Source organism: Plecotus auritus, assembly GCF_963455305.1.
Source record: "Plecotus auritus genome assembly, chromosome: 6".
Taxonomy (NCBI): Eukaryota; Metazoa; Chordata; class Mammalia; order Chiroptera; family Vespertilionidae; genus Plecotus; species Plecotus auritus.
The window spans coordinates 109,253,911-109,270,905 of NC_137773.1; the positions used below are offsets into that span (position 1 = coordinate 109,253,911).

The window sequence follows — 16,995 nt, forward strand, 5'->3', positions numbered from 1 at the left end:
AAAACATACAAAGACATGAATGGATTAACAGTGAGATCAAGGAAGAAATCAAAAGATAACCCTGAAACAAACAAAAATGAGAACACAACAACCCAAAATCTGTGAACACAGGGAAATTGGTAGCATTACTGTCCTATCTCAAGGAACAAGTAAAGTCTTGTCCTGGCTGGTGTGGCTTATTTGGGTGAATATCGTCCTGTGTACTGAGAGATCTCCAGTTCGATTCCTGGTCAGGGCACATGCCAGGTTGTGGTCTCATTCCCCAGTAGGGGTTGTGCAGAAGGCAGCCAATAGATGTTTCTCTCTTTCCCTCTCCCTTCCTCTCGCTCTCAAATCAATAAAAATATATATTAAAAAAGAGAGAAACAAGAAAAATCTCAAATAAACAATCTTAACTTTACACTTAAACTTGAAAAAGAACAAGAAATAAAGCTCAAAGTCAGTAGAAGGAAGGAAATAGTAAAGATCAGAGCAGAAATAAACAAAATAGAGTCTAAAAAAAAATACACCGTGCCAATGTGGCTCAGTGGTCAAGCACTGACCCAGAAACCAAGAAGTCACCGGTTTGATTCCCAGTGGGAGGCGTGCAAGAGGCAGTCAATGATTTTCTCTCATCATTGATGTTTCTACGTTTCTCTCTCTCTCCCTTCCTCTCTGAAACAAATAAAAATATATTTTTAAAAAACCAATACAAGAGATCAATGAAACAAAGAGCTAGTTCTTTGAAAAAATAAACAAGGTTGACAAACCTTTAACCAGACTCATCAAGAAAAAAAGAGGACTCAAATAAATAAAATTAGAAATGAAAGAAACAACTGACCAAAGAAATACAAAAGATTGTAAGAAAATAAAAGCTGTGGTATGTTTACACAATGGAATACAACTTGGCTGTATAAAAGAAGGAAATCTTACCCTTTGCGACAGAATAGATGGACATGGAGAGCATTATGCTAAGTGAAATAACCCAGTCAAAGAAAGACAAATACCACATGATTTCACTCATATGTGGAATCTAATGAAAATAAACTACAATAGAGACAGTCTCATAGTAGAGAGCAGGCTGACGCTTGTGGGTGGGTGAAGGGATTGAGTAAAATTGAAAAAAAAAAAAAAAAAAAGACCACGTATGTACACAGACAACAGAATGGTGATTGCCAGTGGTGGAGGTGGTGTTGGGGGTGACAGAGGAGGATATAGGGTGATAAATTGTGATGGACAGAGACTTGACTTGGGGTGTGAACACCCAATACAGTGTACAGATGATGTATTGTAGAATTGTGCACCTGAAACCTATATAATTTTGTTAACTAGTGCCATCCCAATAAATTCAATAAAAAAGAAAAGAAAAAAATAAAGTATAGGAAGACAACACATATTCCTGGCTATTAGTGTATAAACAGCTTCATCACAGTTCTTCCCAAAAGGATGCTAGATGTTGGCAGAAGAAAATTTTGTTGAATACCATAAGTAAGGTAACTATAAGTCATCCAGTAAGCTAATAACAGCAAGAGCATTTAAAGTCCAGGAAAGGTAAAGAACTATATGAGGGCCTCCAAATGGCAGGCATAGTAAGAATAAGATTTCAGCCCGGCCGGTGTGGCTCAGCGGTTGGTTGAGTGTCAACCTATGAACCAGTAGGTCACAGTTCGATTCCTGATCAGGGCACATGCCCAGGTTGTGGACTTGATCCCCAGTGTGGGGCGTGCAGGAAGCAGACCATCAATGATTTTCATCATTGATGTTTCTATCTCTCTTTCCCTTCTTCTCTGAAATCAATAAAAAAAAAAACTAAAAAAAACATAGTAAGATTTCAAAGAGAAGCTAGTTTAAAATAAAGCATTAGAGTATACTTGGAAAAAAATAATAGACTAACAAATGAGACACAAATGATATATTCTCTCCCACTAAATCAAAAGCAAATCTACATTATTGTTTTAATAGTGTTAAAGTTATTTCATTACTGTACCTTATCACCCTTCTTCACTGTTCTTGTTGTCAATTTGCTGATGGCTTTCTTGGCTGCATCTCCAAGACGACGCTATGGACATTGCAAAGAAAAACAGACATTAAGTGCAAGATCTCTGAATAATGTTCTTTATCTTAAAATAATTAAATGTATAAAGTTCCTAGTATTCTACCTCACACTCCATCTCACAACATATGAGAGGGCTCTAAAAGAGAATTAAAAGAGAAATTGGCAGTTTTCCTACAGATTCTGGTTGAATATTTAAAAAGGGAATATAGCTAAAGGGCCAGATGGCATAATCACCACTGCACTTTGTATTTAATAAGCATTGGAAATATTACAGCATTATCAGAGTCTACTTGTTGTACATGTCAGAGCTCCCAATGGTTTTTTAATTCTGCTCCATGGACGCCTTAAGCTCTGTCCTGGTAAAAGGAAACCTCCAATGCTCCTTGAAATAGCTCATCACATTACCCGGTGTGGGAGAAGGACGTGGTCATGATCCTACTTCCATCTCCCTACAGTGCTCTGCCATCTTAGGAAGGTCTATTTACCTTTCCAGGGTTGAGTCATGTTCATTTATCTGAGAGGGTTAAGTCAGAGAGTCTCTAAGGCTGGGCTGATGCAACATTTTGCCAGGCATTGATAGACAACACTGCCAGATACCAAGAACCCAAAGATGAAAAGACAGTGGACCTCTGATCTCGCAAAGCAAACTGAATTGGGGACAGCCTAGTACAACAACGCGTGCCCTCGGAGCATGGCAGCACCACTCTAAGGCAGGCTCAAGGGGAGAGGGCAGAGGAGCCATGCCAGGGGAGGCTCTGAGGAATCGCTACCTGAGCTCGGGCTTGGAAGACAGAGCAGGAAGGAGTTAGATAAGGAAAAGCATAAGGGTCACCAGGGGGATTCTGACCAAGAAGAATCTAGTGAAGACAAGAGGTGAGACGTGCAGGCATGTGAAGGAAGTTGTAGTTCAACACAACCAGGCTGAGCATTATTCACTGTTCAGATTAGAATGCTTTGGGAGTCAGAGCGCCCTACTAATAATTACACTGGGACAATAGGTGCAAACAGGCACATGGGGACAAATGGTCACTTGACACATAGCCAGATTCTGAACTGTGGGGCTAAAAGAAGGAACACTTTGGGTTCTATCCTGAGGATAAACAGTCACAAAAACATAAAAAAATTAGGGGTAATTAAAAATATGCAAAGAAAATAATTTAATGAACTTCTTTGCATCCATAAACCAGCTTAAAGTATCATTAGTTTATCTATATTTTTCAGCTATTCTCCCTCTTTATTGTATGAGAAGTTTTCAAAGCACATCACAAGCTTGTATAATTTCACATATAAAGTCTTCACTATGTTTAACAATGGGCTTTCATTTGGTGTCACTGTCTTATCTAACAAAATTAACAATAATTAATCAACCTTATCAAATACTCAGACTATACTACAATTTTCCTAGTTGTCTCCAGAATGTCTTTTTATAGTTAGCTTGTTTGAGTCAGGATATGAAGTCCAAACACTGCATTTGGTTGCTATGCCTCTCAAGTAAGTCTCTTTTAATATGAGTCCCCTCTATAATATATGTACATATAAATGTAGTGCCTCCAGATGTTTTATATCTTATATAATAAAAGGGTAATATGCAAATTGACCTAATGGCAGAACGGCCGTCGCTATGATGCGCACTGACCACCAGGGGGCGGATGCTCAATGCAGGAGCTGTCCCCATCCCACAGGCCCTGATTGCCCGATGGGGAACGGTGAACTGGGGGTGGTGGCAGCAGACACAGGTGGCACCAGGCCAAGGCCCCCACCCTGCCGGTCGCCCAACACACAAAGGGCGACCGGCGTCGGGGGACCGGGCTGGTGAGTGTGCGGTAACAGCCAACCTCTTGGTCCCTCCCCCCGACTTGCAGGCTCCGATGGTGAATAGGGAACCGGGGGTGTGTGGCAGCAGGGGGTGGGGCCATCAGCCGGGGAATTTGGCCCTGATCTCAGGCCAGGCCTAGGGACTGTACTCTGTGCACGAATTTCATGAGCCGGCCTCTAGTATAAATATATATGTAAATAAATATCAGCCTCATGGAGGTATAACTGACTTATGATAAACTGCATATATTGTGTACAATGTGACGTTTTTACATGATCTAAAAAACTGTCACTATGATCAAGATAGTGTATCTAGCTCTAGCTGGTTTGGCTCAGTGGATAGAGTGTTGGCCTGCGGACTGAAGGGTCCCGGGTTCAATTCCAATTAAGAGCTTGTACCTAGGTTGCAGGCTCCTCCCAGGCCCTGTTCGGGGCTCGAGCAGGAGGCAACCAATCAGTTTGTTTCTCTCACATCAATATTTCTCTCTGTCTTTCCCTCTCTCTTCTACTTTCTCTAAGAATCAATGGAAAATATCCTCAAGTGAGGATTAAAAGAAAAAAAGAAATATAGTGTATCTACCATTCCACCAATGCCCCTGTGGTTCTTCTCACTCCCTTCTTCCCCCCACACTCCCACACCATTGCCTATGACTTACTTTCTGCTACTATAGCTGCATTTTCATGAGTTTTATATAAATGGAATGATGTTTACATTTATTTACATAGATGGAATGTACTACTTTGTGTATGGTTTCTTTTACTCCGTATAACTATCTTGAGATTAATCATGTCGCTGCATGTATCAACAGTTCATTTTTCCTTATGCTATGCAGTATCCCACTACACAGATATACTGTAATTTACCTTTTTACCTGTTGATGGGGCATGAGTATTATTTTCCAGATTAAAAAAAAAACTTCACCCAAAGAGTGAGGATATTTTTTGATGAGAGAGAGAGAGAGAGAAAGAGAGAGAAGTAAAGGGAGAGAAACATTGATTTGCTGTTCCATTCATTGGTTGATTCGATTCTTATATGTTGCCTGATCGGGAATCAAACCTGCAACCTTGTTGTATCGGGACAACACTCTAACCCAGCGGTTTCCAACCTTTCAGACTTCATGGACCATGTGGTCCACGGACCACCGGTTGGAGACTGCTGCTCTAACCAACGGAGCTACGTGGTGTTCTTAGAGAAAAATCAATAAAGTTGATAAGACTCTGGCCAAACTGATAAGGGGAAAAAGAGAGAAGGCATAAATCAGCAATATAAAAAAAATAAGAGACCTGGCCAATGTGACTCAGTGGTTAGAGCTTCGGCCCACGCACCAAAATGTCACGGGTTCGATTCCTGGTCAAGGGCACATACCTGGGTTGCAGGTTTGATCCCTGCCCCATTGGGATGAATGGGGAGACAACCAATCGATGTGTCTCTCTCACATTGATATGTGTGTGTGTCTCTCTCCCTCCCTTTCCTTCTACTCTCTCTAAAAATCAATGGGAAAAATAGCCTTGGGTAAGGATTTAAAAAAAGAGAGATAATATCACTCTGGATTGTAAGGATCATAAAGGGAGTATTATGAACAACTCAATGGACAAATTTCAAGAAAGATACTAATGACCAAAGCTTACTCATGATGAACAGATAAATTAAATAGCCCCATATTACTCAAGGAAATTACACTTGTAGTTTAAAACCTCCCCCGCAAAAGAGAACTCCAGGTAGATGGTCTCTGGGCATTTCTAACAAATATTTAAGGGGGAGGGGAACTCTACACAAGCTCTAGAAAATGGAAAAGGCAGGAATACCTCCCATTTTCTTCTGTGAAGCCAGCATCACCTTGATACCAAAACTAGACAAAAGCATTCCAGGACAGAAAGCTACAGACCAGAATCCCTCTTGAACACAGATGTAAAAGTTAAAAAAAAAACAAAACAAAAAAAACACCCCTCAGCAAATTATATTTAACAATATATGAAAACGATAATTCATTGTGACTAGGTGGTGTTTATCCCAGGAATGCAAGCCTGATTTAACATTAAAAAGTTAATCAATGTAATTTGGCATATGAACCGATAAAGGGAACCATACGATCTCTGTAGATGAAGAGAGGAAATTTTGCCAAAATTAAACATCTATTCTGGATTTTAAAGCTTTTAGCAAAACAGGAATAAAAGGTAGCTTCCTTATGTTGATGAGGAGCACCTATGAGAACTGACAGCTGTCGTCATACTTATGGTGAAAGAATAAATGCTCTTTCTGAAGATGAGCAAGAGATCTGTGCTCTGACTTTTATTTCCACGTTGTACTAGAGGTTCTGACCAACACAACAAGGAAGAAAGAAAAGAACCATTATTAGAAATAAAGTAAAACTGTATTCATACACAGATGATATTACTGTCTATGTAGAAAATTTGAATAAGTCTCTTAAAAAGCTGCTAGAACTAATATGGGTTTGGCAAGGTGAGAGATACAAGATCAGTATACAAAAATCAATTTTATTTCTATATAAGCAACGAATGGGAATTGACTAATTTAGAATATAATTTTCATTAGCTTTTGTTAAATGGAGTGTTCTATAAATGTCAATCAGGTCAAGTTAATTGATTATTATTCAAATCTTTTATATACTCACTAATTTTCTGTCTACTTACTCTTTCAATTATTGAGAGGGAGTATGGGAATCTCTGACTATAATTGCAAGTTTATTTTTCATTGCAGTTCTATCAGTTTTCACTTTATATTGTTTTGAAGCTTTGCTATTACTAGTAAGTGTGCAAATGTTTAGGTGCAATATCCTCTTACTAAATTGACCACTTTATTATTAAGAAATGACTTTGCCCTGTTAATATGGTGTAGCAATTTTTATCCTTTTGATCTGTTTATTTATTTTTATTTATTAGAGGCCCAATGCACGAAGTTTCGTGCAAGAATGGGCCTTCCTTCCCCTGGCTGCCAGCACCGCCTTTGCCACTCAGTGCCTGCATATGCAAATTAACCCACCATCTTTGTTGGGTTAATTTGCATACTCACTCCTGATTGGCTGGTGGGTGTCACAAAGGCACAGTCAATTTGCATCTTACTATTTTATTAGTGTAGATTTAAATTAATCCTCACCTGAGGATATTTTTTCCAATGATTTTTAAAGAGTGGAAGGGAGGGGGAGAGACAGATAGAGAAACATGATGTGAGAGAGACACATTGATTGGTTGTCCCCCGCACATGCCCCGACCTGGGTCAGGGATCGAACCTGCAACCAAGGTGCATGCCCTTGACCCTTCAGTCCATGGGCCAACACTCTAACCAGTATGCCAAACCAGCTAGGGCCTATTTGTATTTTTACCTGTAGGCATCATATGGTTAGGTCTTGTTTTTTTTTGTTGTTTGTTTGTTTGTTTTTAAATCCAATCTGTTAATCTCTCCTTTAATTGGGGTGTTTAGACCATATACTTTAACACAATTACTGATATGGTTATGTTTAAGTCTATTATCTTGGTATTTGTTTTCTATTTGTTCCATCTGTTCCTTATTTCCCTTTTTGTCTTCTTTTGAATTATTTTTTCTATTTTAATTGTGTTAAAATGTAAGTAACATAAAATGTACCACAGTTCAGTGGCACTAAATACATTCACACTGTGTGTACATTCACAACTATCCATTTCCATAACTCTTGTAAATCGGAAACTCTGTTCCCATTTAACATAATTCCCATTCCCTCCTTCTCCCAGTCCCTGGCAACCGTCATTGTACTTTCTATCTTTAGGCTTTTTTTGTTTTGTTTTTGTGATGGCTTATTTCACTTAGCATAATATCCTCAAGGTTCATCCATGTTACGCATATCACAGAATTTTTTTCTTTTAAAAGGCTAAATAATATTAAACTATATGTGCATATCACATTTGCTTATCCATTCATCCGTTGATGGACAGACACTTCAGTTGCTTCTATGTTTTAGCTATTGTGAATAATTCTATGAACATGGGTGTACAAATATCTCTGAGACCCTACTTTCAGTTCTTTTGAATATATATCAAGAAGTGAAACTGCTTAAATCACAGGGTAATTTTATTTTTAATTTTTTTGAGGAAACTACATACAACAGCTGTACCATTTTACATTCCCACCAACAGTGCACAAGGGCTCCAATTTCTCCATATCCTCACCAACATTATTGCTTTTTGTTTTTTAGAGAGTAGGCATCCTAATGGGTGCAAGGTGGTATCTCACTGTAGTTTTGATTTACATTTTCCTAATGATTAGTAATGTCAAGCATCTTTTCATGTGCTTATTGGCCATTCATACATCTTTGGAGAAATGTCTCTTCAAGTCCTTTGTCCATTTTTTAAAATCGGTGTTGGCTTTTTTGTTGTTGAGTCGTAGGAGTTCTTTATATGTACTGACTACTATCCCCTTATCAATTATATGATTTGCAAATATTTTCTCCCATTCTCTCAGCTGCCTTTGCATTCTGTTGATCATGTCCTTTGATGCGCAGTTTTAAATTTCGGTGTTTTCCAATCTACCCATTTTTTTGTTACTTGTGCTGTTGGTGTCATATCCAAGAAATCACTGCCACATCCAATGTCATGTAGCTTTCCCATGTTTTGTTCTAAGAGTTTTATACTTATGTTAAGGTCTCTGATCCATTTTGAGTTAATTTTTATATAAGGTAAGGGACCAACTTCATTCCTTTGTATTTTCATATCCAGTTCTCCCAGAACCATTTCTTGAAAAGACTGTTCTTTCTGCGTTGAATAGTTCTGGCCCCATGTCAAAGATCATTTGGCCATATACTAGTATACAAGGGTTTACTTCTGGGCTCTCTATTCTATTCTACTGGTCTCTCTTTATTCCTATGCCACAGTTTTGATTACTGTAGCTTTGTAGTATGTTATTAAATCAGGAAGTTTGAGACCTGCAATTTAGTTCTTTTTTAGGATGTATTTATTGCTGCAAAAAAGTCATTTGGTTTTTTATAAAGATTGCACTGAATCTGTAGATCACTTTGGCAGTACTGATGCAGGGGTCCTCAAACTACGGCCCGCAGGCCACATGCGGCCCGCCGAGGACATTTATCCGGCCTGCCGGGTGCCGCTGCTTGTCCTGCTTAGCAGCCGACTCGTCCGGGCCTGCAGTGCACATAGGAATTTGTTCATAGTTTTTTTTTTTAAACTATAGTCCAGCCCTCCAACGGTCTGAGGGACAGTGAACTGGCCCCCTGTTTAAAAAGTTTGAGGACCCCTGAAGGTTTTCCAGTCTATGAACACCATATGTCTTTCCATTTCTTTGTGTCTTCTTTCATTTCTTTCAGCAGTGTTTTTTACTTTTCAGTGTATGCCTTTCACCTCCAGGGCTAAGTTTATTCCTAAGTATTTTATTATTTTTGGTGCTATTGTAAATGAAATTATTTTCTTAATTTCCTTTTGGGATTGTTTGGAGTTAATGTCTAACAGGATATATATATATTTTTAAAATATATTTTATTAATTTTTTACAGAGAGGAAGAGAGAGGAGAGGGATAGAGAGCTAGAAACATCGATGAGAGAGAAACATCGATCAGCTGCCTCCTGCACACCCCCCACTGGGGATGTGCCCGCAACCAAGGTACGTGCCCTTGACCGGAATCGAACCTGGGACCTTTCAGTCCGCAGGCCGACACTCTATCCACTGAGCCAAACCGGTTTCGGCTAACAGGATATATTTTGAAGGCAGTTCTGAGAACTGATGGGTCAGATGTGGGGTAGAAGAGACAGAAAGGGGCCAAGCTGACATGGCTTTGTCCGGGGCAGCTTAGGGAACAGAGCCGCATTAAATGACAGGGGGAGATGCAGGAAGAGCAGGTTTGGAAGAATTCCGCTTTGGACGTATGACGTTTTAGGTCAAGGATAAGGAGAACTAAGAATTGACCACCGGAGGTGGCAAAGAGAGGTCCTGGTGGCCTTGATAAGAGTTGTTCGGGGGAAGGACAGAAAGAAAAGCCTGACTGTAGTGGCCTTCAACTGGGACAGGTGGTGGTGCCTGGGTAATTTTTAAAACCTTACTAAATTTCCTCATAAAAGCACACAGAGCAACTTTAAGAGTAAAAGCAAAAGTCCACAGACAGCATCTTCAACAAAACCAGGAGAAAGGGCACAGCACCCCCCTGACTGCAGTGGTGGGGTCCGAGCACTGCGGGGGCGCGTTCTGCATAGACACAGCATCAGCGCTGCGCTGGGGCCAGGGAGGGGAGAGGAAAAGGGATTCTGCTCTGACAGGGATGGAACTCCTAAGGGCCCGGAGTTCAGATTGTTCAGGCTCCTTTACAGGTTAAGTAAACAGAACAACACGCGGAATCCATTAAGGAGCTGAGAGGTGAGGGAAAAGCTAGGGCTTCCCTGGACCTGAGGATTTCAGAAATACCCAATAAAATTAAACTCCACAAGGAAGAAACAGCTGAGACATCAGGGAAGGAAGGGGGGGGGGTACGGGGGTAGAGGCAGAGATGCTTCCAACCCAGAGGAGATCGTCTCTGATCTCAGGCGTCCTGGAGGGGGCTTTATGGAGACTGCAGCAGAGGACGGCATGCCACCTGCCCCACATGCAAATACAGGACAGTCACGTCATTTAAATGTGAGCAACGTTCTAGGTGACGCAGGGGAGAAAACGAACCAAATAACCCCTCACAAAGAAGGTACAATGAATGTTTTGTTAAATTGCAGTTCTTTATATATTCTGATATGTATCCCTTATCAGATATGTTATTTGTAATAATTATCTTTTTAAAAAATTTAAATGAGAAAAATATCAGGTACCCACATACTGAACACATTTCTCGTGCCCTCCCTCCCTCCTTTCTGTACTTCCATATCCACTGATGCCATCTGCCTTCTGCCCTGGAGGACACCTCCTTTAATGTTTCTTTAGTGTAGGTCTCAGATTAATTCTTTCAGGTTTGTATAGGCGAATTGCACCTTCATATTTGGAAGATATTTGTGGTGCATATAAAATGAAAGATGTTGCTCTAGCGTCTCTCCCTTGTGTTGATCTCAGTGAGACAACTGCCACTGTCCTCAGGCTTATCCCCTTGTATGTTTTTGGCTGACATGCCCCCCCCTCTTCTTTTGGGCTCCAATGACTTATCTGTTGGGTTGCTTGAAGTTGTCCCAGAGCTCACTGATGGTCTGCTCATATTTTTGTATAATTCAGCATTTCATTTTTGGTAGTTTCTATGGCTATGACTTTATGTTCACAAATCATTTCTTCTACAATGCCTAATCTGCCATTAATATATGGTAGTTTACTTTTCCTTTCAGACACTAGTTTTTATCGCTACAATTTGGATTTGGATCATTTTTCTTATAAATATCTTTGCTGTTTCTAATTAATTATTTGAATATATGTGTGATAGGCAGAGTAATGAGTCCCCCAAAGATGTCCAGATCCTAATCCCAGGAACCCATGAATATGTTGTTACATGGCAACGGGAAGTAATGTTGCAGGCAGAATTACAGTTGCCAAACAGCTGACTTTAAAACAGGGAGATGAGATTGGATTATCTGGGTAGGACCTATGTAATCACAAGGTCCTTGAAAATGGAAAAGAACAGGAAGTGGGAAGCTGAGAGATGGCAGTGTGAGGACTCAGCCTGACATTGCTGGCCTTGAAGATGAAGAAAGAGGGCCATGAACCAAGGCATGTTGGGGGCTTCTAGAAGCTGGAAAGGGTAAGGAAACAGATTTGTGCCCAGAGCCTACAGAGAAGAATGCAGCCCTGACAACACCTTGATTTTTAGCCCAGTGAGACCCATTAGGAGTCCTCTCCCCTATGAATTATGAGGTTTTGCAGTCTGGGACCAGGCAGTTTCCTGGGTACTATTCCTTTGAATCCTTATGGATCGTTTTCTCCCAGCCTCAGGGAGTGTCCTCACACACAAGGGCTGATCAATACTGTTAAATACTAAAGGTGATCCGGTCGGGGCTTTGTTTTCCCTGTGTATTTCTCTCCTCTTCGGTAACTGTCCTGCGAATCTAGCACCTCATTCTAACTCACAAGTAAGGTGGTCCACTGGGCTCTGCTCTGGTTTCCCCTCGGTGCACTGTGGACTCTTGCAAAACATCAAGCTAAATAATTCTCATCTCTTTTGTTCCCCATTTTCCAGGAATCATCTGCCTCTGTTGTCTGTTGTCTAGTGTCTTGAAAACATTGTTTCATATCTTCTTTCTGTTGTTTATTTTTCTTTTTAACTGTTTCAGGCAGGAGGGTAAACTGAGCCCATTACCCATCTTAGCCATAAGCAGACGTCTTTACCATACATTTTTTAAAATGGGATTTTTAAAGGACAACACTGGGTTATTTGTCCTACATTCTAAATTTGGCTGCTGTTTCCTTCTTGTGTCATTCTACTTGGTTCATTTCTTATAAAATGGTTGTTCGATTCAGGTTCAACTGCTTTGACAAAAATACCTCCTAATGCATTCCATCCTGAGGACACAATGTTAGATTGTCCAACTTTCAGTGATATCAAGCATGATCAACAGGTTCAAGCTCTGTCAGTGTGATACATGCATTATAAGTTCCATCAATCAGTATTTCAACTGATTTTAGCAGCCATCAATGATCACTGCCTAAATACATCATTTCATTAAGGATTACAAAATGGTGATTTCTAAGTCTATAATTCATTTATTAGTTGGAATTCTTCTATAAAGAACTTTCCCTCATCAACTAGTTGGTTACTATGCAATGTACTTTGAACAAAAACAAAACAAAACACCGGATGAATCTTTTTTATTTGTATTTTATTTTTTAATCCTCACCCAAGGATATTTTTCCATTAATTTTTAGAGAGAGTGGAAGAGAAGGGGAAAGACAGAGAGAAATATCAATATGAAAGAAACACATTGACTGGTTGCTTCCTGAATGCACTCTGACAGGGCCCAGGCCAGGGAGAAGCTTGCAACCGAGGTACATGCCCTTGACTGGAATCGAACCCAGGACCCTTCAGCCCACAGGCCAATGCTCTATCCACTGAGCCAAAACAGCTAGGACAGGATGAATCTTTTTTAATTTTTTTTTAATATATTTTATTGATTTTTTACAGAGAGGAAGGAAGAGGGATAGAGAGTTAGAAACATCGATGAGAGAGAAACATCGATCAGCTGCCTCCTGCACACCTCCTACTGGGGATGTGCCCGCAACCAAGTTACATGCCCTTGACCGGAATCGAACCTGGGACCTTTCAGTCCGCAGGCTGACGCTCTATCCACTGAGCCAAACCGGTTTTGGCAGGATGAATCTTTTTTAAAAACTTGATTTTTAGAATATCAAGTTGGTCCTCTAACAACCTCCTATTTCAATGGTCTGTCTCATCTTTGGATATGGCAAGCTCCTTTAAGATGGAACACAGGTCCTTTAGATACCATTTCAGTAGTTTCAAGTTTCCTTGCTTTCTGAAACTACATTGATCTTACATATTTGCTGCCCTAAACCTTGAATAGGCCATTTCTCCAAAAACCCCTGGTTCCTTTGAGTGGGATATGGCATTTAAAGATAACCCAGAGCAACTTCAAGGTGGAATGAGGTAGGGCAGAGATTATTTTATTAAGGATATAAAATGGTACTTTTCTAATTCTGTCATTCTCCAGTTATTAGTTGGAATTCTATACACAGGGGTACTGGTTATTGGGTTGTCATGGGCAGATGAGTGCTGCACTTTTTAGAAAAAGGAAAATAAAGGACTTCATATTGATATTTCCAATTCAAAATTAAGATTATAGGGTTATTACTTAATTTCTTTGATTTTAATATTTTCTCTCATGCTGAAAATCTTGATTTCTAATATCATTAATAAATCACTTACTCATTTTATTCTAAAACAGACATATACTAGTTTCAAACAATCAATACTACTAACAATAAGACTCTAAATGCACTTAGACTTTTTTTTATATTTTTAAAATATACCCCAATAGAAAAGTACTGTCAAAAAAATTTCCCTAAAACAATTCTTTTTTCCAATCTGTTTATGCCACCATCTTGAAATATATTTAGTTTGTTTCCATTTATTTTCAATTTTGATTTCATTTCTTTCTTTTAAAAATATTATCTAAAATACTTACATGGTTCCAAAGTCAAACTATAAGACCAGGTTCAGGGAAGTCTCACTTATCTCCTCTACCCTGTTCCCTTTCCTTTAAAGTAATACCTTTTTATATTAATTTTTGCTTTATCCTTATATTTTTTCCTTTGAAGTTATAAGCATATATGTGTATGTGTGCATATAGGTAGATGTGTGATATGTAATCCACATAAAGGAATGTATTTTCATAGTTCCCCTCTTTCTTACAATAAACTAAAACTGTTCTGCATGAAACCCCCAGCAGCATGTAGAGATCTTCACAGAACGCCCTCTTTTACAGGTATGTTCTACACCAGTGGTCGGCAAACTCATTAGTCAACAGAGCCAAATATCAACAGTACGACGATTGAAATTTCTTTTGAGAGCCAAATTTTGAGAGCCAAATTTTTTAAACTTAAACTTCTTCTAACGCCACTTCTTCAAAATAGACTCGCCCAGGCCATGGTATTTTATGGAAGAGCCACACTCAAGGGGCCAAAGAGCCGCATGTGGCTCGCGAGGCACAGTTTGCTGACCACTGTTCTACACCATTGTATTCAGTGTATTTTACTGCGTAGAGTACAGTTTATTCAAGCAGACTCCTACTGATGGACATGTGGGTAGTCCAAGTCTTTTGTTATTATAAATAATACCACGATGAACAGTATTGCATATATATCATTTTTAATTTTTGTAAGTTTATCATCAGGCTATATCTTTCAAATGGGGTTACAAAGACTAAGACAAAGGATAAGCATCTATTTAATTATGCTAGTTCCCACCACAAGAACTGTATCATTCTGTGTTCCCATCATCAATGTATAAGAATGCTTGTTTTCCCTGTAACTTTGTCAAGAGTGTGTTGTCAAACTTAGATTTTTTTTTTTTTAAATGAACTGATCAATAAGAAGTGGTATCTCCAATACGGTTTTAAGTTACATTTAACTTGAGTGCAGTTGACCACCTTTTTAACATTTTAAATATCATTTGAATCTAAGTGAATTATTTTTTTCTATCAGGTTTTTAATTTAAAATATAGATATACATCAGGGACACTGGCCCTTTATAAAATGTTACAATTATCTTTTTCTAGTTTGTCATTCAATTATCTTTTGATTTTCCTTTAAAATAGTCGTTTTTCTCTTATTTTACTGAATTTTGAGCCATAATTCAAAGTTTTCCATATTCACCATCATAAAGGAAAATTTTAGCCCATATTTTCTTCTAATATTTAAAGTTTTGCCTGGCCAGTGTTGCTCAGTGGTTAAGCATTGACCATAGTAGGGGGCGTGCAGGAGGCAGTCAATCAATTATTCTCTATCATTGATGTTTCTATCTCTCCCTCTCTTCCTCTCTGAAATCAATAAAAGTATTTAAAAAAGTATTTGAAGTTTTGTTTATAATTAGACTTCTAATTAATTTAAAATTTATCCTTGTGTACAATGTGAGGAATGAAATTTTATCCTTTTCCAGTCCCACAACCATTTATTAAAAAGTTCATTTTCGTCCTGGCCAGTTTTGCTAAATTATTAGTGTCGACCGAAGGGTTGTGGGTTTGATTTGTGGTCAGGGGCACATAATTCGGTTGCAGGTTCCCCAGCCCTGGTAGGGGCATGTGCGGCAGACAACCAATCAATGTGTGTGTGTCTCTCTCCCCCTCCTCCCTCCCATCTACGCTCTCTGAAAATCAAAGGGAAAAATATCCTTGGGTGAGGATTAAAAAAAAAAAAAGAGTTCATTCCCCCCCCACACTGATTTGAGATGCTGCTTTCTATTATATACCATATTAAATTTCCATATGCAGTTGTATTTTTAGATTTTGCATTTGTTCTATTGCTGTTCATTCATGGGCTTTTAACACTCTTTTAAATAAGAGGCTTTGTTATGTACTAGAGGCCTGGTGTATGACATTCGTGCACTGGGGGGTGAGGGGGTTCCCCAGCCCCGCCTCTTGCAGCCCGGGACCCCGCGGGGGATGGCTTCCTTTCTCAGAGCTACAGCGCTGCTCTTCAGGCTGCCTGTAGTTTGGCCTGATCACTCCTTTTCCTGGCGTTCTTGGAGGTGCCATGCTGCTTGGCATCCCTAAAGATCCTGTCTGTGGGTTTTCTTTTTGCTGTGCTAGAAGCTCTTGTATTTTTAAAAAGAGATATGGGAAGATTAAAAAAATACCTACTGCTTCCCTGTTGTTCAGATCAGAATTCTACTGAAGAATTTTAAACACGAGATTCCATATGAGATCTGAATTTTGGAGAATTCAGATCTGGCTTCCTGAAAAGAATGTAACACAGGAAAGACTGGGGGCAGTGAGAGCAGGTAGGGTCTAGTATTTCAGTGAGAAAAGAAGGGCCTGAATTAGGCAAATTGTAGTGGGGAGGGGACTGGACAAAGTTAAGAACCATTTAGGAGGTAAAAGTGACACAACATAGTGACTGATGGACGTGGGGGCATGAGAAGAAGGGAGTCATGGATGGCTGTCCCAGCTTTCTATGAGGTGGCGACTGTGTAGGCGTGGCATCACATCAGATGGGAATATCAGAAAGAGGAGAGCCAGTGCTGGGGGAGCAGGTGTGCAGCCTTCAGCAAGATGATATGGATGCAGGTAGTGTGTGTACATTAGCGATCACCCACAAATTCCTGGACATATCACCTCTTCCACTTCCGAACATCTTTTCTCTGTGTTTGATATTAATGTCAGATACCTTCACTGTAATATTTTTCTTTGGACTTGGCTTCTGTGTTACTACCTTCTTATGGATCATCCCTTGAGTTTTAAATCCCTCTTTCAACATTTCCCGCCACTTCTGACCGGTATACCTCACTATGATTGTGGTCTCTCACGTGGCTCTCTAAAAGCCACTGCTTCGCCCCCCCACCCCCCTGGGTTATAATGCTGTTAATGTCTTGCTGGCTCTCAAATATCTAAGGTGAAGCACAAATTCCTTTTGTGAAGATCATTTTTCATGAAGACCCCTTACCTTCACCTGACCACCATGCCATTAAGTCACGGTTTTTCAAGGTGTGGTCCATGGGCAAATTTTTTTTTAAAATATA

General features: G+C 39.6%; 1 protein-coding gene across 4 annotated transcripts in view; it reads right to left on the reverse strand.

Moving 5' to 3' along the window:
• Positions 1 to 16,995, reverse strand: part of RNF130 (ring finger protein 130) — a 132,635-nt gene that overhangs the window by 45,621 nt on the left and 70,019 nt on the right. For all 4 annotated transcript variants that reach the window (XM_080673104.1, XM_080673107.1, XM_080673106.1 and 1 more), the window contains one exon: positions 1,967 to 2,038. In XM_080673104.1, coding sequence (XP_080529230.1) covers positions 1,967 to 2,038 — 72 coding nt within the window. The remainder of the gene's footprint in view (positions 1 to 1,966; positions 2,039 to 16,995) is intronic.